This window comes from Coloeus monedula (genome assembly GCF_965178545.1).
Source record: "Coloeus monedula genome assembly, chromosome: 4".
Lineage (NCBI taxonomy): Eukaryota > Metazoa > Chordata > Aves > Passeriformes > Corvidae > Coloeus > Coloeus monedula.
The window spans coordinates 70,460,627-70,483,022 of NC_138784.1; the positions used below are offsets into that span (position 1 = coordinate 70,460,627).

Sequence of the window (22,396 nt, forward strand, 5' to 3'; positions counted from 1 at the left end):
ATAATACTTTGAAAATCCAGTGAATATTTTTCTGTCAGGTCAGCAGTTCTAGAAAAAATAAGTTTTTGTAACTTTATAAGTCTTTGAAAAAGAGAAGTTTTTGCAGCTTTCCATATATGCTTGTATATTTATATAAATGAACTGTACAACAGTTACAACAGAAGTTACAAAAATTAGAAACTGTGTTCCATCTGCATTAAGAGTTTTCTATAATTTAATAACTTGCTTTTAAAATGAGACCTGACCTGTTTCAACATTTCCCACTAGAAGGTTACTGTTGTAGTGATTGCTATTGTCATACAGTATTTAATTCAAATTAGATTTTACAATTTTCATCTATAAAAATTTTCCACACAGATGTATTTTTCAGTGTTGTTTCCTTCACTTTTTTTAAGTGTTGTAATCAAACTTTTTATGGTGCACAGCAATGATTCCTTCACCATTTTCTGAGTTCTGTGGCACAGATTTCAATTTTTTTTCTAATATTGATATTAAAAATGTGTATAGTTTGCTCAGACTTACTTGAATCTTAACTATGTAAAGTAAACTTTCTCAGAAAAACCTCTTTCTGTTGGGGAAATACAGTTTTCTATTTTGTGGATTATGTTTGGACATAGATACATATTTGTGTTTCATTCCTAAATTTATGCTGAATGTCAGTAATTTTAAAAGAAAAATTCTGCACATTACTAAATCTGACTTGAAAAGCCATCAGTGTTTAATGTTTCCTTGAGGACAGTGCAAGTGGCCCTATTCCCATAGAGAGTTCTTACTGATTCTGAAAATACAGAATCTAGAGTACTTTATCGCTACTTCACTGTGGCAAGGGAGGAGGGTCTATGGCTGTAGATACATTACAGGAATTAACTGTTTTGGGGAGTGGGGATATGGGGAAGAGAATTCAAAGTGTTCTGAAGAAACAAGATTATAGGGAGAGTTTTAGGAAACCCAGTGAAAAGTAAAGGTGGAGCTTGAGGAACCAAACTGATAGCGAGCACTACTGAATTCCCAAGTGTATTTTGTGCATGTTCAGATCAAAGTAATTTAGAAGAAGTGGGTGTTTTTGAGGGCCTACAATCAATTTTTTGGTTGTTTTTTAGGTGAGAAAAAAGGACCAGATCAACATTGAAACAAAGAATAAAACTGTGAGATTTATTGGTGAGCTTACCAAGTTTAAGATGTTCTCCAAAAACGATACTCTCCACTGTTTAAAGGTTGGTGTTGTGGTAGTCCTGTACTCCTGTGTATGATAATGTGTCCCCATACTATTCCCCTTCACTTACCTGCTGCTGATGTTGTCTGAATTCATTACATGGGATGTTTTAAACCCTGGTGTCTGTGGCTACTGTTTATAAGGAGACTTCTATAGCTGCTCTAGAAGTTAAAATGTTTTACCTCTTCTAATGGGAGGGATATATTAAAATAAACTTCTACATTTGGATGTAACCAAACTGCTAATCCTTTTATTGGTTAATATGGCAGACATTGATACTTATTAATCTGCTGTACACTGCAAAACTTTCATTTTCTTGATTTCAATGAATGTTTTTGTGGAGAAAATAACAGTAAGGGAGAGGGACTGGAGGCAAAAAGCATTTCAGTGATGCAAGGAGAGGCTTTCATGCCGTTTTAGCAGGTGCTTTTGTTTGTTGAGGGACAAAACATCTTTGGAAAGCATTAATCTCTAGGCACATCATTTCACTTTGCCTATAAACATTCAAACTTTGTTGTCAAGTTGCGAATTAAAAATAGGTTTTAAAAAATAAAAGTGCCTTTAATAAAGGGTGCTTGAGACTCGCAGCTTAAGATCACTTTCTGTGTGAAAAGTTTCTATTTATTGACTTGTTAGATATCAAAGCTGAATTCCTAAAAAAATCATAATCACTCACAATTTCACTTCTCTTGTGTATAAAAAGCTGTAAAATGCAAAGCTGTATTAATTATAGTTATTGCTTAACTTAAAACAGTGCAGTTGGGTGTGCTCTGAGGTTACTGTGCCCTTGTGCAGTTTTATTGGGTAGTTTAGGTGGGGTTTTTATGCCAGTCTTTCAAAGCATCCTGGTTTTGTGAAGCCTGAATTTGGGGTCCATAGACTGTTCTTACAAGAATTTAAAAATGGCATTAATCTTTTGAATGTTCATAGAATGGTTTGGGCTGGATACGACCTTAAAGATATCTGGTTGCAACCCCCTGCCTTGGGCAGGGACACCTTCCTTCTAGACCTCGTTGCTCAGAGCTCCATCCAATCTGGCCTTGAACACTTCCAGGGACGGGACATCCACAATTTCTTTGGGCAGTCCGTGCCAGGGCCTCCCCAATCCTAACATCTGATCAGTGAAATCCATTTTCATTTATTCTGTAAAGAATTCAGAACACCATCATACTGTCCAGTCTGGTAGATATTGTTTAATGTTTTCTGCAGCTGAAAAAGATGTTTAACAAGCTGTGCTTTTATTTAAATACATACCAGATGCTTCTGTCAGACTTCTCTCATCACCATATTGAAATGGCGTGTACCTTGCTGGAAACCTGTGGAAGATTCCTCTTCAGATCACCAGAATCTCACTTAAGAACTAGTGTTCTTTTGGTAAGAGAAAACTTGTTGTCTTATGGGGAGGATGTCATGTCCTGACTTAAAGCAATTACTTCTTTTTGAAACTATTCTCGAGAACTCCAGTTGACCTAAAAATCTCTTCATGACTTGAAAGAAAATGTAAAAAAAGGAATTAAATTTCTGAAGTAAAAAGCTCTTGCTTTTGAACTGCAAGAACTAGTAATTCAGAGAGAGGGAAAACCCAGAGGACGAGATTGAAAGAATACTGTAGCTGTACCTGAGCATGCCTGAAATGCTGTTGGAGGGGGAAAATAATAGTGAGTGGAGCCAGACATGATTTCAACTGGAGGTGAAGATGTTTGTGCAAGAGGTGGTTCCTATGCCCTGTATAATGATCTAAGGTTCTAAATGTGAAGAAAAAGTTTATGATAAAGACACTAAGAGAAGCAGTTTTAGAAATAGAGATTGGGAATTAAAGTAAGATTAGAATTGGGATCTGTAAGTCTGGGGAAGTACTGGCAAAGACTTAAAAGTAACAGGAACTGAATAATGTATTTACTGACTTGAGAGACAATCCAAAAACTGTGTCCAAGGTAAGAGACAGAGTCAGACATAGTTGAAGAAGACCTTCAAAGATAGATAGATTCACTTTCTCTTAAACCAGTAGTGTCTCTTCTCGTGCTATAGTTAATGGAGCAGCAGTTGCATACCTGGGTATATTGTTGTACAATTTCTTTTCCACAAAATACTGTTTTTCTCTGAACCTCTTTGAGTGTCAGAACATCTGTTGAGGTGGTGCAATCATGAGAGGAAAGAGATGGGCAAATTAACTGCCAGTTCCTTGGCTCTTGCTTTTTGTAGTAGTGTACTTTGTATCTTGAAAGGTTTGAGTCTCAATTTTCTAAAGGTATGCCAGCTGATGTGTTGTATTGTGAAATATATTCCTTTCCATAACCAAGTATATTTCCCCTAAAAACACTGTTCCATTATCTTTAAAAGACATTTTACTCATTGCTATTACTTTTTGGTAGTTAATAGAAATTTTAGAAATAAGGAAAAATTAAATGCTTTTACCAGAGCTGTTTTTGTAACCGACTGCTTTTAGTGTTATGCACTACAAAAATGCTTATTGTTAGCTGGATTTCTGGAATCTGCTGGATGAATGCTAAACATGGCTTAACTGTGAAGTGTAAGACAAACCAAACACTGTTTGAATTACTGAGGCTTAAAGCCTCACAAGGTATTGGATAAATAGACTTTTCTTATGCATTGAGGAACCAGGAGAAGGTGGAAGATGGCAAATAAGTTCGGAATATCTATTTAAGATGTAAAATAGGCTAAATAGGTTTATATTCTGCATCCCATCTTAATAGCTGTGTTTTCTCACGTTCCCCTAAAAACCTACAGAGATTAATTTTGACTTAAATAGTCTTACACAAATTGAATCATTGTCTTATGGTACAGGTTGGTGTGAACTGTGGAAAAGATTTCTCCCAAAGCAAGCTGATTACAATCTTGTGGTAAAAATCTAAGCAATTGTAAAGCTGATCTACTCAGTGACTCTTATGGGCAGAATTAAGGCCTGTTGATCCTCTAAATAATTACTGGTGTTAATCTTTACTGCTGATGATGTATTTCGTAATAAGATTCCAAACAGCTGCATGTTTGTATTAAAGACAATGTTGCTTTGTCCTGGTGTGGAAGAAAGTCATAGTTAAGAATGGATTTTAAAAGTAATTAAGAGAAAATTAATTATTGAGAAGTCAAGTGTTCTGTAAGAGCATCACAAATTTAGTGGCACTAAGTAACTTTTTCTAGAGAAACATTTAGTAATCATATCCTGGTTTTGTGGAACTACTTAATATTTTCCCAATTATTTAGAGATTCTTCTTTTATTAGGACAATGTTTATTTCTGGTAATTGTCTTCTGGGCAAATCTTTCAAATTGAGTGTCCTTTATGAAATTTGTAATACAAATGTAAAACTAGATTGGCTTTAGGGTTTGTCTGTTGATAAATGAATTACTTGAATTGGATTATTTGAATTGGAGCTTTGAAAGGAAGATCAGCTTCATCATTATCTAAGTTTATGTAATATTATCATGTTAAAATGTCAAATTCTTGTATTATGCTTTTGTGGTCTTGCTAAAAGAATACTTGAAATTTTGGTATTAAAAGCCTCCTGATGCATTTTTAACTATTTAACTTAGACAGTTGTCTTAAGCTTTAGGGCCAGATCACTTGTGTTGGTAAATATACAGAACTTAAGCAACACGGTGGCTTCCTTCTTGGTGTGACTCCTTTTATAGGTGATGTTGAAACTGTGGGAGATGTTTGTACAGGCAGAGGCTGTGGCAAAGTAAATGCAGTTCATGTAGAGCTTTGTTAATTCACTATAGCAGTAATGTGCTTCAGGAAATTAGAAATTTTCATTTTGAACTGTCGGAACGAGTAGCAGGGCAGAGCAGTGCAGGTAGTGAAGGGAAGGAGAAGCTGAACAGTTTCAGTATCTCACTATGATCTGATGTTTAAATGTCAGGCATGCTGAAATGCTTTCCTAAATTGGAGTTTTCATGATGCTTAGGTTTTGATTAATTACTTATTTCTTCTTTTTTTCTTAATGGTCACCAGATTTTCTTTTGAAATGATTCTGCAGTATATGTTACATGCAGAGAGATTTTGTCACTCACCAAGAAGAAAAATCCAAACAATTTTAATATTTTAACCTGGATGCTTTTAATGTTGTTCATGGTCTGTTTTTATCAGAGGAAAAATGGGAACCTAATCTTCAAATGTAATGCTTTACCTGTGTAGTTCTTCATTTTAGCCTAGTAAAATGAAGACCCAAAGTAGTTGATGAGCTTAAAACACTTTAGACCTCAGGTCTTGCTTTTTTCTTCTGAATTGCAAGAAGGTTTTTGTTACTATAGACAATGTGTTGTTATGATTTCTTTTTCCTGCCTTAACTGAAAAAGGGCTGAAACAGTTTCTTGAAATGCTGAGGATTTTTAATAGACTAGAGATTAAGACTAATACAATCCACTTACAGTTAGAATACATGCTCAGGACTGCTCAAAACCCAATAAATTACAGTGATGTTGAGACTTCAGGTAGTGCCTAATGTCTCTTCTGGGAAGAAACATTTTAATTATAAACTATTATTTACAGTATAATGTACAACTTTTTATAACAGGAAAGTATACGAATTATGTAGGTTTAGGGATTTTTAAATGTTATTTGCAAGCCTTTCTGCCATGTTCTCTGTTCTGTTTCACTTCGGCCCACTTCATTTTTCAGTTTATAGTTTATACTATAAAGGTAGCAAAGGTGTATTTTCTCCTGATCTATCTAGAAAAGGTGAAAAACTTTCAAAGGTAACAATTAACATATATGTCATGGGAAGGTTTCAGAATCTTCCGCTCTAAGTGGCTTTTCCCCACATAAAACAATTTATGTACTCAGTCGTTAAGTGCTGTGCATCTGTTAGGTGCCTGTAGGAAAATGTGCTGCTACTGACAGAAATTTCCCATTTGGAAAGGAACAGTCTCAGGGAATCAAAGGAAAGACCATTTGTGTTGTGGAAAAGGTTAAGAATGAAATGCCTTACAGTTGGTGTCAAATGGAGACCTTCCTGGTGATAGATGAGTAAAATCCAGGAAGAAAATGACATTATTTGTTGGGTTACTATGTTACACACGGCTACTCTTCCCCACTGAATTAGCAGCTGAAACTCAGGGTTAAGGAGTTGTTTGAATACATTGGCATTTCAGTTGAACTGAATCACTGCCTTACAAAAAAAATTTTAAATTATTCGAGTTTAGTGGAAAGTCCACCAGCATGAAAAATACTGCTTCCTCACCTATAATGAAAGGAGGTTTAAACTCTTGGTTAGTTTACTGGACTGCATGAATGGATATACTAACATGGGGAGGGGGGGATGGGATGGGATGAAACAGTACTTACATGTTAATTTTGTTTATCTGTTTGAAGTTGTAAATTACTGTGTAGCCTATCTCTAGTAAATATTAAAGTTCAAACAAGTGCAGTTTCCTGATGAACCACCACAGAGTGATTTAAAATAGATAGGATCATATGATGTACATAAAAATTGAATGCAACTTACAGAATTACACCTATATAGCTATAAATACACAGTTGCATATTAAAAAGTATTTAATAATGGAATTAAGCTCATCTTCAACTGTGAAAATCAGCAGCTTAGAACTGCTATTTCAGTTCTCGTACAGAATTTTTAGATAAAAGATATTTTTAAACCCCACAAAATAAACCTTAGCTTACATATCTAAAATGAAGTATGGAGAAAAGATTGTATTAAGTGAGGAAAAGCAGGACAGTCCTGACAATTAAGCACAGTAATTAGTGTTGACTCATCTGCTTTTTCCTGAAACATTACTTTATGGTAGATACTGTCTCTTGCAGTCGATTCTGGTTGGGTAAACAGCAGCAATGGAGCATGGAATAAGGAAAATTCTGTTGTCTAAACCTTTGGAAATTCATACAAAACTATCAAAACCTCTCAAGTTACATGCTGATGTAAAAAGTAGATTGCCAGTCTTATGATGATTCACTGTGTTTGTGCAAAGACATCAGTATTTGAGCTACTTTGTAAACTCTAGTTAAATAATGTTTTAAACGGAGTTGCTTGTAATCTTATCAACCATTTATCTGAACAGTAGCATTAAGATTTTGAGTTAAATTTTAAATACTTTTCTGAAACCTTTTTTATTTACCACAGGTGAGCCATTATAAAAATAGGGATCATAAAGAAAAATGACCATGGAAAGGGCAACACAGAACCATATATATGTACTTTGTCCTTTTTTCTCTCTACCCAAGCTTTTAACTTACTTTTCTGCAACCTTTCTTATTTACTGTATCCCAAATGTAACTCTAAAAGTCTTTGGCTTGAAAATGTGGTATGTCAGCATCTCTCAGTGATCATTTGCATTTGTTTCCAGGAACAAATGATGAGGAAAAAACAAGCAATGCATCTTGATGCACGCTATGTTACAATGGTAGAAAATGCCTATTACTACTGTAATCCCCCTCCAGCTGAAAAAACTGTGAAGAAAAAACGTCCTCCCTTACAGGAATATATCCGTAAGCTTCTTTACAAGGATCTCTCCAAGGTCACCACAGAGAAGGTAAATCCTTTCAAATCTTTAATACAGTTTTTACTGAAAGTGGTGTAGTAGTAACTTTGGAAAAGGTTTGGGGAGGGTTATGGTTTTTTCAGTTGCAAGGAAGAGGGATCATTTTTGTATCAATGATTAAGATGGGTTCATTTCTTTTATTGGAATACGTAGAAGCTCCAGTTGTGGACCTGTGTTCTCAACAGCATCAAGTGCTGAACAAAGGGAAATGAGATGAAAATCGTTGTGTTTTGTGCATTGTGATGGGAGAGTAAGAGAAAAAAGGCTTCAGTTAAATACTGACAGTAAAAGCAAGGAAATTATGGAACAGCCTTGGACACCTTGATAGTAGCTTGAGGACAGCAGTTGGGTTATGTACGTAAAGTCTTCCATAGCCACTGCAGGTCTGGAGAATGCCTGGAAGGGAGAACGAGGTTGTTTGCAGGCAGGGATTTCATCCCAGCCAGGAGAGATGGGGGATGACAGGGAACATATATGATATTTTACCTGCTAAAATGTGAAGCTTGTCTTAAAATTTGATTTAGGTCCTGAGACAGATGCGCAAGCTGCCTTGGCAGGATGCAGAAGTTAAGGACTATGTTATATGCTGTATGATCAACATCTGGAATGTGAAATATAATAGTATTCACTGTGTAGCCAACCTCTTAGCAGGGTTGGTCCTTTACCAGGAAGATGTTGGAATTCATGTTGTGGATGGAGTGCTAGAGGATATTCGACTAGGAATGGAGGTAAACAACCAGTATTCTTGCTTAGCTGTATTCATCTATTTATGTTGAAAGGAAAACTAAAATAATCTTGCTTAAAGAAAGGAATCCTTGGATTCTCTTTTTTTTATAATGACCTTCTACCTCAGTTATTTGCTTTGTATAGGTTTATTTCAATTAATAGAATAACCCTACCCAAAAAAAAACCAATAAAACCAAACTAACAACATTACTTAAGACAATTGTTTAGCCTCCGTTATCATCGTAAGGGCATAGAGTTTATTCTTTCACAGTCTAGACAGATCTACACAACTTCAAGTAACTTTGGAGACCAGTCCATATTTTAATAGCTACTATAATTACACTAATTCTCCAAGTGATGAAAAGTCATCATAGATTTAAGGTGGAGTGTATGCTAAATGTATTGGAACTTAAATACTAGTTAACCAGCTTTCATAACTAATTTTTAATGTTTAGTTTTGTATAATGTATGTAGCCATAAATAACCATCTTTTATTATAAACAATTCTATCAATTTTTTAATGCACCTTTTTTCTTTGCAAAAGGTTTGTTGGGTTTGGGTCTTTTAATATTCTATTGTCTGCATGATAGAGTGAATTTTCTTGTTCTTTTTTGATAAAGGTTAATCAACCAAAGTTTAACCAACGGCGGATCAGCAGTGCTAAGTTTTTGGGGGAGCTTTACAATTATCGAATGGTGGAGTCGGCTGTAATATTTAGAACTCTGTATTCCTTCACCTCGTTTGGTGTGAACCCTGATGGCAGTCCTAGTCCACTGGACCCTCCAGAACATCTTTTCAGAATCAGACTCGTCTGTACTATCCTCGATACCTGTGGGCAGTATTTTGACAGAGGATCCAGCAAACGAAAACTTGATTGCTTCCTTGTATATTTTCAGGTATTCTAAATCTTATGCAGTTCTGTAGAATTCTTTAGCAAGCTAATGTAAGTCAGTCTAGTACGTATTTCTCTCATTGTTCTCTAGCACTATAATTTTAAGAATCTTGTCTGTCTGGTAGCAGTTTTATTTTCAAGTAATGTGTATGTTGAGTTATACCAAAATGATCAGGAGGCTCTCAGTGCTCACACTGCTGGTTTGCTCAGCTGGAGAAGATTTTTTAGGTTGCTCTCCTCAGCTAACGGTTTTTATAGAGAAAGAGAAGTCAGATACATCTCAGGCATGCACAGTGAAAGGATGAGAGGTAATGGGCACAAGTTGAAGCAAAGAAAGTTCTGACTCAATAAATGTATTGAAGTGGGGAAAAGATTTCATAATGAGTGTTGAAACACTGAAGTGAGGAATTCCAGACCACTGAATTCATGCTAAAACTTGTTGATTTAATTTCTTTTTCTTTCTGCTTTTCTCTATAATTTATACTAAAACAAGGGGATTAAAAAATAAAAATTAAGGTGATAACAACTTATTTCAAACTTTAAGGAATCAAATCCCTCATCTGTATGCAAGGTGGAAAATGATGTTTTGAAGTATAGTATCTCAGAATGGTTTGGGTTGGAAGGGACCTCAAGAATCACCTTGTTCAAACCCCCTGCCATGGGCAGGGACACCTCCCACTTGACCAGGTTGTTCAATGTAAATGCAAAAATAAATGTTTTGGGGAAGACATCATTATATTTCTCTTCCACCTAGTAATTTCAGCAGGCCTTCTTCTTGAGCATGTCACCTTTTAAGTAAGATTCTGTCCTCATACTTCGTTTTCAGATGCAGTTTTTGCAGCCCCTTAGTTCTCAAGTTCTACTGTTAGGTTCACTTAAAATCAGCATTTATTTTTTACAATGTTAATGTAAGAGGTATATGCGAATTTGTTATAAAGCAAACTGGGTAAGTCACTTGAAGCTGGCTGCAGTCTAAAGATTTTTTTTTGTGATGTTTCCCCCCCTTTTGCCCATCATGTGCCTTCAGGGGAATTAATTTTCTTGAAAATACATGGGGGAGAGAATTGGAAGCTGGCTGGTTGTTAAGTGCTCATCTCTTGTAGAAAGAGTTTACCCTGAGAAGGCACTTTCTTGCCAGGGCTTTTTTGTTCAGTCTTCAGACTTGTAACAGTAGTCAGGATAGAAGGAGCACATTCTTAATGTTTGTGATATCCAGTGTCATCAAACAGTTTTTAGTGATACAAGAACATCTAATTAGTTGCATGAAATAGGGGACGAGTGATGTGAAATCTTCTGCACTTTCTACTGTACAAACGTGACATTTTTAACTTCGTGGCTTTAATGGTGTATAAACATCTGTGCATATAATTGACTTGAATATTTTGTATTCTAGCGGTATGTGTGGTGGAAAAAAAGTCTGGATGTTTGGACGAAAGACCACCCTTTTCCTATAGACATAGACTATATGATCAGTGATACACTGGAACTGCTGAGACCAAAGATAAAACTCTGCAATTCTCTGGAAGAAGCTGTCAGACAGGTGCAAGACTTGGAACGAGAATTCTTAATAAAATTGGGTAAGAAAATGTGCAAGGGAAGTTAGGTATTTTTTACAATTCTTGTAGTTCTTAAAATTTTCTCTTTATGATGGTAGCAGGTGTAAGTATTGTTATGATTGTTTTATTCTCATGATGGAAATATTTTTGTAACTTCTTTGCATGTTTCTAATCACCATGGATATCACACAGAATCTCCATAATTCTGAAGTACTGAATGTTATAAAAAATAGTCAATATGAATACTCTTAATATAGTAGTATCTGGAGAGCAGAAGCGTATATATTTGTGTATTAATTTATGCAGTCACATGGTGCAAATGATGAGGAAGAAAACTATTAATTTAATCAGAAAAATATAGGAAGCACACTAATTTCAGGAGAAAACAGTTGGGCTGGCAGCACAGCTCTGTTGAAAATATACTGATTAGTGAGTATCTAAAACTGTAACCATCATAGTAACCTTTAAACCTCTTGTACATATCCATTCTTAGAAAATATTTGATGCTACCATGCTCATTACCTGTTAAATGGAATTGTTTTTCATCTTCTATTTTTATTTGAAAACAACCTTGTTCATTAAAAGATTTTATATGTAAATTTTAGACTTATTAAGTGTTAATTAGAGCCTTAATAGTACTTCATCTACTTGGAAAAATTCAATTTTTAAGAATAATCCTTTAATTCAGTGGGATGAATGTGTCTCATAGCTACATAAAATGTTGCAACTTCTGCTTTAGGAGGAACTTTTTTTAAATACGCTGTTTATTTAATTGACATGCCTTAAAATTCCCTATGTAGTAACTGAAAAGCAGATTAGAATTCCCCTATGGTATGATCTAAATTCATGGCTTTCATGTTCTCAAAATGATAACCAGGAAGAAATATACAAGTAGTTATATAAGCTGTAATATTCTTTTGTAAGATATTCAGCACTTCCTACAAATAATAGGAGCTTCACAAAACTTTACGCTAATGGCTGACCTTAAGTGCAGTTGGTGTAATGTCAAAAAAGGAATGACAACCTGCATAGAAACTGTGTTGACTCCTCAGTAAAGTCCTAGAAAAATTAGTGGCTTAGAAGGCTGACATCAGCAATCCCTCTGGAGGATTAAGTGGCTTTGTAAATTAATGAAAGGAAAAAAAGAATGTATGAGAACAATAGCATATCCTGGAAGTTTAGGGCTTTTGCATTGGATGACTTAAATACTGCTATAGTCCTTCTCTAAAAACAGATCTTATTTTTTTTCCTGAATCAGAACCATGCTCAGTTCTTAAAAACATTCTGATTGAAATCTGTATCTAAGACTGGACACTGAAACACTGAAAAAAAGCTAAAACTTATTTTTCACTTCCGTGGAAATGGTACAAATAATGGTATTACATTGAAGGATACCTTACTGAAAGAAAGGAGATACTTATGTTTGATATTTTACAGACAGAGTAAACTAAAACATCTTGAGGGGCAGAAGACAAGCAGGTCAGGAAGAGAAACTGCAAAATGAACTAAAAACACAAGTGTAAGAATTGTCAATCATGTCAGCAAGGAGGATGAGCACACTATGTAATGCTTTTAGAAGAGACTTTGCTTTCCCAGAGACTTCATAAAGCCACCTACATCCTCATAGGTTCAAGTGCAGCCTCAGAGCATTAGGAGAGAATCATAAAGGTTTATTACAGGCTGAGATAATTGTTGTTTCAAAACTGTTAGTTGACAGTAGTGGGAAGTACTGCAGAGAAGACTGCAGGGGCTTCATGTCTCTGGGTTCTGCTGGTTTTGTAGTCTCTGTAGTTTGGACTCAGGCTTTGGTACGTGTTTCAGTAGGGTCCACATTCGGTTTGAGGGTGTTCTGGGGCAGTTTGCACAGCTTCTTCTGTTGTCTGGGAGATTTTAAGCATTCTCTTTAATGTTTTCCTCCTTTTCTGACAGGACATTATTACCCTTTATGACTAAGTTAACTATATGGGAAATGTTTCATTCGGAAGTCAAATATTATGACTAATGGGAAGCTTCAGTGCTCAGTAACAATGGACTTTTTAAGTGATCTTCCACGTATAACTTGAGTGGTTATATGTTTTCTGATGTTCTAAATCATTCTCTTTTTCCAAATTTCAGGAATTGTGAATGACAAAGATTCCAAAGATTCCATTACGGAAGGGGAGAATCTGGAAGAGGATGAAGAAGAGGAGGAAGGTGGAGCAGAGACAGAGGAACAATCTGGAAATGAAAGTGAAGTAAATGACCCAGAAGAAGAGGTGAACTTAATCATTTACCTTGGCTCATGTAAAAGAAGCGATTTTGATTGCTTGTTAGTTTCTGAAGCCCTTCTGAGTCACAGAGTTAGTGGGTGAAATGTGGGTGTGCACAACCCAGTCAGCACTGTGAGGATATTCCCATCCCAGTTCTGTGTGTGTGGAAAACTGAGTGTCCGAGGCTTATTCCTTATTTTGGCAGAAACTTGAACCTGACAGCTTTGCTCGGGGTATGTGCTGCTTCTCAACAAAGAGATACCTTCAGCTTTTGGCATGGAAAAAAACCACTTTCAGATGACTTTCTTTTTCTGTTGTAGAAGCAGATGCATTGACTAAATGTCAAAGCAGTCATTAGGAAAGATAACAGGTGTTCAGGGTATGCCTATGCAATATGAATAAATAAAAGATTTATGGAGCATAAAAACCTTCCTTGTTTACTGTACTAATAATATTTTGAATCAAAAATGGTGGAGCCAATAAAAAAAACCACAAGTACGTAGAAATTCTGACTTGTCACTGTGACACAGCAAAGTTGGCATGATAATGGTATTGTTACAAGAAAATGAGTTCATCAAGGAAATAGAGAACAGTTTTTCTCCATATGCTTAGGCTGGTTGATTTACTAATAAACTTTGTTTCAATATATGTCTCTCAGCACTAAAGGTCCTGAAGTTTGGCTGGGTTTATTCCTTCACCCATAAATTAGTACCAATAGAACCATAAACAGTTGGGGGGTGGAGAGGGCACCTCTGGAGATCTTTGTATTTCCCTTCTTTGAACTTCATGAGTTCTTACCAGCTTGTGGAGATCCCTCTGAGTGGCAGCACAACCATCTGGTGTATCAGCCACTACTCCATTTTCTGCTGTACATTTCTGAAATTAGCAGGTAAAGCTGAGTGAGTTCAGACTGAAACATTAAATAAAAACCATAACAAATTTACCAAGACTGAACTGAGCAAGTTTGGATGGGAAGAGTTTAGAAAAGGTGCAGAAAATGCTTGAGAAACCAGCTGTCCTTCTTGTTTTAAAACAGTCATCAGTTATAAATTGAATATTTCAGGAGGGCTCTGACAATGAGGAAGAAGAGGGTGAAGAAGAGGAGGAAGAAAACACAGATTATCTTACAGACTCCAATAAGGAAAATGAAACCGATGAGGAGAATACAGTATGTATTGAGCTGGAGATAAGTGAATTGAATTTGCATCTTTGGTTTTCTTTACTGAATGTTTTTTGCCAATGCTGCTCATATTTCCTCGTATCTGGGAAAATACAGCAAGGACATTTCCTGTTATTCTTTCAAATACATTTTATCGCTTATTTTCATGTTTGCAAACTTTGGTTATTACCTTTTGAAAATATTTATGCTGTCAACTTTACTAAAACATGTTTTCACCAGACTGTGAGCTTTCACAGGTAGCTAGACTGGAAAATACGGTGTAAATGATGGTTTTGTAATGCCAGCAATAGTAGCAAACTGATAGGATACAAAAAGGTAAACTAGTTACCCTCCACTGGCTCTCAAAACAGAAAAAAATACTAGGATTGGCAAATTACAGCATTTGTAACTAAAGAACTCATCTGGTTTACCTTGAATTGCGTTGCATAGTAAGGAAATAATGAACATAATAGAACAATATGTGGAGTGCTGACTTCAGACAGTTTTGTTGTCATGTTTTGCTTTCCAAATACTTGAAAGGTAGTCTTTGTCTTGAAAATACCGTTTACCTTTATGGACTTAGTGGAAAATTGAGTTAAAATAGGTGTGTTAAGGATAGAGACTTTTACTTGTATTGTTGCCACATCTTGAATGTGTCCATGCACCTGCACGCACACACACACACAACAGTGTGACCATATTATGAGTGACCATAAATCAGGAAATACGCCTTTCAAGAAAATAATCAAGGCTGAAAACTTCTTTCTTGAACAATTTGGTTTTATAAACCTTTTGATTGTGTATGATACAGAAGCAATAAGGATATTTGCCACTTACTTCTAGACTGAATATTCATATTTCTGAAACTAATAATGGATGATTTTTCCCCATTGCAATAGGAAGTAATGATTAAAGGAGGAGGACTGAAGCATGTCCCTTGTGCAGAGGATGAGGACTTCATTCAGGCCTTGGATAAAATGATGCTGGAAAATCTTCAGGTATAAATAGTTATTTTCTTAATTTAATGTACAGCTAACTGTAGTTGATTTTTTTCTTAAACTAAATAAGTGATTAATGCTTAGCTTACCATACTAAAGGAATTAAGATTTTTTTTTTCTTTGTTTTGACCTCTTCTCTGCAGCTGGTGTTTGGCTTTTAGTAAAATAGCTGTTAATTGTATTGTTTGTCCAGTGAATGACATACTGACATATCTTCTACAGAATGAGTAATAACTGCAGCAGATACTGTGCAACACTTCTGCCTTTATCTTAGGCTGTAATAGGCTTAAAATGCAGATACATTTAAATTTGCATAACCTTTTAGTACCCTTTTTTGTAGTCACATCTGGTAAATATGTAAGTATTGAGTACAGCAAGCCCTGTATAATAAATCTACTAGTAAAATGTACCAAAAAAATCATGAACTAAGAATGGACATTCCACAGTGTCTCATCAGGTCTCTAGATTTCTTTGCCTAAGAGATTGCCCTGTAACTTTCTTCTCAAGCAAGGAAAACCAAAGGAAAATATAATAAAGCCTAATAAATGTATTTATATATTCCTTCATTTTCCTGGAAGGTTAAACCTTTTCTCACTTGTGAAAATCAGATTGTTTCCAGCCTAATTGACTGTGTCAGCATCTGATCTTTTATAGAATTCACTTTTTTTTAATAGCAACGGAGTGGTGAATCTGTTAAAGTGCATCAGTTGGATGTTGCTATTCCTCTGCACCTCAAAAGTCAGCTGAAGAAGGGCCCCCCACTTGGAGGTGGGGAAGGAGAGTCAGAGTCTGGGGACACAATGCCATTTGTCATGTTAACAAGAAAAGGCAACAAACAGCAGGTAAGAGTTTATGTAAGGTATAGATACCGTGTAAAAAAAAATAAGGCCTTTCACTTCAAAAAAAGTAACAAAGGAATTTTTATTTCTTCTTTCGTTTCTCCAAATCGGATACAGACAACTTCATTTTGACAAATAGAAAATACCATATATAATTTCTTGGAATTCTTGGTAGAAAATTCTTGTAGAAAAATTCTATGGTCAGATTATACCATTACTATTTACATTTGGTGATTATACCAGTAGGACAGTAGTATGTCTTGCATGTATTTTAGATATAGTTGTGGAAGATTAAGAGGTGTGGTTGGTGAACTGCCACTGGACATTGAAAGGAGTAGAAAGAAAAAGGAATATTCCAGAATCTTTAAGATTCTACATGTTTTTCTGAAAACACTTTCAGCTTCAAGTCAAGATATATGGTCATTGCTAAATTCCATTTCCTAAGTAACTGCCACTTGGCTGAATTTATTCAACTTGCAAAAAAAAAAAAAAAAAAAAAAAAAAAAAGTCATTATCTCTGAAGGCACTCATAGGGGGCTATTCCAGAATGCACTGAGTGAATCTCTTGCAGGAACTTTAGTGGAAATCAGGTTGATAAAACAAACTAACTCCTTGCCTCATGCAGCTGAGCTGTATGTTAGTCTTGGCTCTTTTCTCCAGTGTGTTTGAATTTTCCTAGCTCAGCAAATCCATAGTACACAAATCTTTACATAACACATTCCACATGTATTTCTCGTCATGGTTTAGGTGTTCTAAAGAAACTTTTTCATTTTGGTTGTATAATTTGATGATGAAAATAAATTACTCTGAATTCATATGGAAAGCATACCCAAGGAATTGTTTCATGCCATGCATCTGAGCCTCTCAAGTGTTTAGATCCATGTCACTGCTTGGTTTTTACATTTGTTACCGAATTTGTGACAGTAGCGTAGCAGTTGAGGTGTATAAACCTGAAGTAGGCTCCTTCTCTTCTTTCATATGAAACACGTTTCAAAAATCCATGTAGGAGGTGGTTTTTCTGTTTTCCTGGAATTTGAATGTGGTGTACAAAGTTCTACAAAAGCTTTGAGTGGGAGATTTTTAAATGTGGTTGTTGGTCTGAGAAAGGGTTTAAGAGAACTCAATTTTAAAAAAAATGTTGTTTAGCTTTTTTAGGATAATTTACTAGGAGTATCTGTAGTTACAAGGAATTTTGGGATCTTCATATTCCATGTAAAGGGGAAAATATTGCAAACATGTGACTTAAAAAGAAAGCAGAACTTGTTCAGGAGTTTTCCTTGCTCCTCCCCCAATATTTGGTTTTGGGAGTAGGCTCTTCCTGCCAAAACTCTTCTCAGTGTTTCTAGAAATGTAGAAAACAGTTGCTTTATAGACTTCTTCAGCTCTTGAGTTAATGAAAGGCTTCTTTGTCCATAGTTCTGTATTCAGAAAAAAAAATGTATTTTGGTACAGAGTTTTAATAGAAAAATAAGCAGGAAAGAAGAGGTGGAGTTGAAAAGAAAATAATTATTTCTTCTTACGGTGCTTTATTTTAAATTTGCATGAGCAGAATGTGCACAGAGTTTTGAAGTGCTGGATGCATACTTCACTGTGAAGGTATAGCTGTAAGCTTTCAGCTTTTAAAAACAGCCAAAAGAGTTTGCAGTGGCCTGGCAGGCTGTAAGTAAATTCATCTGCACAGTCACCAGAGTGATAAATGACATCAGCCTAATTGCTTGTTCTGCTAGTAATGGTTTTGGTCTCTGTGTTCTTTGGTGCTGCTGAAACAAGCAGTGTTAGGAAAATGGATCATGCTGTGCTTCCTTCCCGAGGGTAACATTTGGTAGTGGAGGTCCAGTTGCCAAATACTCCATTCATGTGTCAGTGTCCACCCAGATTTTAGGGCAGCATTGACGAGTAGTTTTCTTGAAGTAATAGAACAACTGACTGGTATTTAGCAGCTGAATATACCCAGATTAATGGTCATTGCAGGCTGATAGTGCCAAGGACACCATATTTTATCCTCAAAACTTAGACAACTAGTAGCAGTAGAACCTAACATGATTATTTGAAATTAAGATGTTAGCATTGTGATTTATCCATAAGCCATGAGAGAGCAAGGGGAAATAATGTTGTCATCATAAGGGATCAGAGCTGTTCTCTACGTAATACCATTTGGTGTTTCTGAACCCAGAAGTTTTATGCCAGGTAGGTGTGAACTAAAATGAGGTATAGACAGTAAAAAGAAAGTAAAAAAATTTGGTTACAACCTGAGACAAAAGATTTCCTTCCCTTTGAAAGATTTTTAGCAAGGCTCCATAAAAGAATGATAATATCCATGGAATTGTCAAATCTCTCCCTGAATGTGAAATTCTTTATCTCGTTTATGTCTTCATATCTTTATCTCATGGCATTTTTATAAAATCTGTAGTGTAGTCTTCTGAATAATCATTTTTGATCTTCTTTCAGTTTGACATCTTTTAAGTGTAATTCTCTGTCCTGCCCCCATCTCACAGATTTAATAAGAGGTTTTTGATACACCTCTTCACTATTTGCAAATCGGAAATGTTTCAGTTGCTCAGTAATCATCATATCCTGTAGTAATTGTCATCAGTGACTCGATTTCAGGTGGCAGCTGATTGCCTTGAGATAGTGACTCAGTGGTGAATTGCCAGGCTGTTGTTTTTCTGTATCCGTTTCTCTCATTTACACCCTTCTATAGTTCACTTCTCTTTTTCTACTTCAAGCATCCTGTCTGAGAACACCAATCCCATTAAGCTGATAAATCCATAGAACAGAGAAAATATAAAGGACATATTAAAATGGATGAGGAGCTTAATGGTGAAGCTTAGGAATGATTTTTATCATGAAATACTGCTAATGGATTAGTTATTTGTGTAGTTTACATGAAGTTCATTTGATGATATCTGGAAACACGCACAGCCTACTCAGCAATAAGTAACCAGAGCTTTCTTTGTTCTTAAAATTTCAATTTCCATTTCTATTCTTCCCTGCACACCTTAATAACAAGCTCATCTTTATATTCAATATAATATGCTGTTACTCTCACTCCCAGCCACAAAAAAACTCATCTGAATCTATCTTGTATTTGGTAGGGTTTAGGGATTTACTGTACCCAGGTTTTTCTTGGGTCTTTGCAAGAGTCTGTCTTAATTGTTTCAAACACATTATTTTCAAATGCTTCATCTAAGTACTTGGAGTCTTCTCACACTCATCACTCTGCTGCTAGTGGGGCATTACTCTCTGAGATACCTTGAGATTCGTTAAGGATTATTGCATTAAATACTAACCGCAGGTGGTGAGGATTTTGCTTTTCCTTTAAACCTTCTCAACAGAGGTTCTGATAATTTCTTTCTCTCTGCAGCTTTTGGCAGTGTAACAGAAAAGAACACTTAGGAATTTGCTTCTATTTCTTTGGAAATAGATCTTCCATGATGAGAACAAGCAGCAGGATTCAGAGTAGTTAATGGAATATTGAGATTGATTATCCTTAAGTGTATTACCCTTCTTTTGGCACACAGATACTTATTTCTAATGGACATGGAGTTGAAGGAGGAAGTGAGATTATTCTAAATGTTTGCAAACTTTAGCATTAAGGGTATTCTGAGAACTGTTGTTTCAGTCGGGGATAAGATTAAGAATTATTTCTCTGTTCTGGAACAATTGTAAAAAAAAAAAAAAATTGTAGCAACTTGGATTTTCTGAGTCTGGGGAACAAAAAATCGCCTTCCTTACACCTTCCTGAAAATACCAACTGGATTTCCAGAGAGAGGGTACTTCTGTAGGAGTGCCAAGCTTACCTGGTGTACCTTATGGCGAATCAGATAATGGATTGAATGTGTGGTGGGCACCTTTGGGTATGGGGGAGGAGGAAAAGGTCAGTCTGACACCGTGGTTGTCTCCAGACTAATAAGAAGCACTGGGGAGCCAGAATTATTCTTAAAAAGAAAAGTACTGGCCAAGGAATGCCAGGGAATGTCTAGAATGCTTGAAATGTTGGTAGAACATTTCAGTGGTAGAAATTCTACTCAGGGGGCTTCATCTCTTTGGAAGGAAGAGACCTGAATAGGGAGATGCAGCTTTCTGAGCCAGCTGTGGTGCTTTTATCTCAAGACCAGTGCAATTCTCTGTGGGCATATCAGCTGGTATGAAAACAGGAAATAAAGCATATGGCTATGCCTTCCTAGAGAAAGTCAGTTTTGTTCCCATGAATACTGTGTGTAGTCGGTTTTGGTCTCAGCCTTTTTTGTGTGTTCTCTGTGTCTTTAGGAGGTCTTGCATTTTCTCGTGCTGCTTTAGGTGAAAATAGCTTAAAACCAAACCAACAAAAAACACACTTCACAGAAACTTCTGTAGAAAGTATCTCATTGAAATAACCTAGAAATAACCATAGCATTTCTGTGTTGTGGACTGTTTTGTATGGGTTGGGGTTTTTTCTCTGATGGGCACTTAAAAACTTATTTTCATTTGCAGTTTAAGATCCTAAATGTACCGATGTCTTCCCAACTTGCTGCGAACCATTGGAACCAACAGCAAGCAGAACAGGAGGAGAGAATGAGGATGAAAAAGCTCACTTTGGATATCAATGAACGGCAGGAACAAGAGGACTATCAGGGTAAGAAAATGACCATGTATTTAATTTTTATTTTCAGGGGAGCCTTTGTGGATCTGCAGAAAGTATTATTTGCGATGATTAGCCGCTGAAGTTCTAAATATTGATTTGCAGTACTTATGGGAAACCTATCTTTTTGCTTCTAGTCATTCATTGTTTCCTCCCTGGTCTTTATACTTGAAGAAGTTTTTGTAGCTGTTCCATGAAAGGGAGTTTTCAAGTGGGTCTCAAATTTCAGCATTTCCATTTATTTTGGGAAAGGGGAAGAACTGAGATTGTTCTTTTTAAATTAAGGTAGTACAAAATCAATCTGATATTTACTGCAAGACTGTTGAGTTGGATACAAGGTGAATTTAAACTTTGCTTTTAAGCTATTAATAGGTGTTTTAGATATCAGTAGTATTTAGACTCTTTATTAGTCTTGCTGAGACTTGCAAGTCCTGAGGTAACCTTCACCAGAGAATTACAAAATGTTACCTCAGCTTCACACTGTAAAGGTTCTAGGAGTCCTCAAATCTGGAGCATAAGCATGTATTAACAAAATAGTTTCATACGGGTTACATGATTAATTTGGTCTTTTAAGACATGCAAGTGAGGCATTTGGGAATCTGGACAGATGGAAGCAAGCAGTGAATGCAGCAGATCATACAGTCTGCAAACAGGTGCACTTGATGTGTTTAGTAGTTGGGTGATTTGTTTTCCGTTTGGTTTTTTTCAGATTCAATTTCCCTTGGTTACTCAGATGGTAAACAAAGCCAGTCCAATAAAACTTATGTGTTATGTTACTGTTTCCATTTAACATCTCAAAAGTTTTTGCTCTGGTTTTTTTCTTTTGTAAAGATGTTGTAGTCAGGTGCTAATCACAGTGTAAGTAGTTAATTAGCAGGAAATCTCATTTAAGGTATTTAGTGAAAGGTCATTGTTCATCAAGAAGTGGGAAATAATTAAATTAAAGCAGTTCTAATTTAAAACCACTATGGAATCCAGTACTCCTTGCAGAACTTTGATAGTACCAGAACTAAACCTGTAATTGTAAAAAGAAGTATCTTCCAAAGTGAGTGTCTGCAGAGCTCTGAAATGTTAACACAATATATTCGTAGTGTGAAACATGGTAATTAGCTCAGGAGCTTTTCTGAGACACTCTGCTCTTAAAAAGCCCACTTGTAAAAAAGGAAGAGAAAGATTAAGACTCTAGAATTAGATGCCTCAGACATTTTGCTGGTTTCTCTTCATTAGATACTTCTGATATTTCTACTGGTCAAGGCAACAGGGTTTTATGCCCTGTTGCATGACTTTGTTGATATCTATAAAATGAACCTGTTTAATCTAGGATTTTATTGTGAGCAGTTGTCCTTTTTATCTGAAAAAGGATCACACTGATTCACTTCTGTTGGACAAAATCAGACAACCAATACCAACTGACACATGGTAATAGGCATTTTTAAAAATTATTTTCTCATAGATTTTTATTTAGTTGCTGTGTATAAAATGTTAATACAAGAAGGAAGTCAACACAAAAGAAAAAGGGTTTTCCATAATTGGCATCCCGTTTTAAAACATCTGTTGATGCATCTTACTAACCTGGGTAATATACAGAGTAAAACCAAACTAAGAAGGACCTTTTAATCAGGCTAAATT

At 35.8% G+C, this 22,396-nt stretch overlaps 1 protein-coding gene across 2 annotated transcripts in view; it reads left to right on the forward strand.

Annotated features, from left to right (window-relative positions):
* UPF2 (UPF2 regulator of nonsense mediated mRNA decay) overlaps positions 1 to 22,396 on the forward strand; it is a gene marked incomplete at its 3' end in the record, with an annotated part of 52,988 nt that overhangs the window by 21,051 nt on the left and 9,541 nt on the right. For both annotated transcript variants that reach the window (XM_082280395.1, XM_082280396.1), the window contains exons 10-20: positions 1,101 to 1,214; positions 2,471 to 2,587; positions 7,533 to 7,718; positions 8,252 to 8,455; positions 9,074 to 9,349; positions 10,739 to 10,922; positions 13,017 to 13,156; positions 14,214 to 14,318; positions 15,209 to 15,307; positions 15,982 to 16,149; positions 20,620 to 20,761. In XM_082280395.1, the coding sequence (XP_082136521.1) occupies positions 1,101 to 1,214; positions 2,471 to 2,587; positions 7,533 to 7,718; positions 8,252 to 8,455; positions 9,074 to 9,349; positions 10,739 to 10,922; positions 13,017 to 13,156; positions 14,214 to 14,318; positions 15,209 to 15,307; positions 15,982 to 16,149; positions 20,620 to 20,761 (1,735 nt within the window). The remainder of the gene's footprint in view (positions 1 to 1,100; positions 1,215 to 2,470; positions 2,588 to 7,532; positions 7,719 to 8,251; positions 8,456 to 9,073; positions 9,350 to 10,738; positions 10,923 to 13,016; positions 13,157 to 14,213; positions 14,319 to 15,208; positions 15,308 to 15,981; positions 16,150 to 20,619; positions 20,762 to 22,396) is intronic.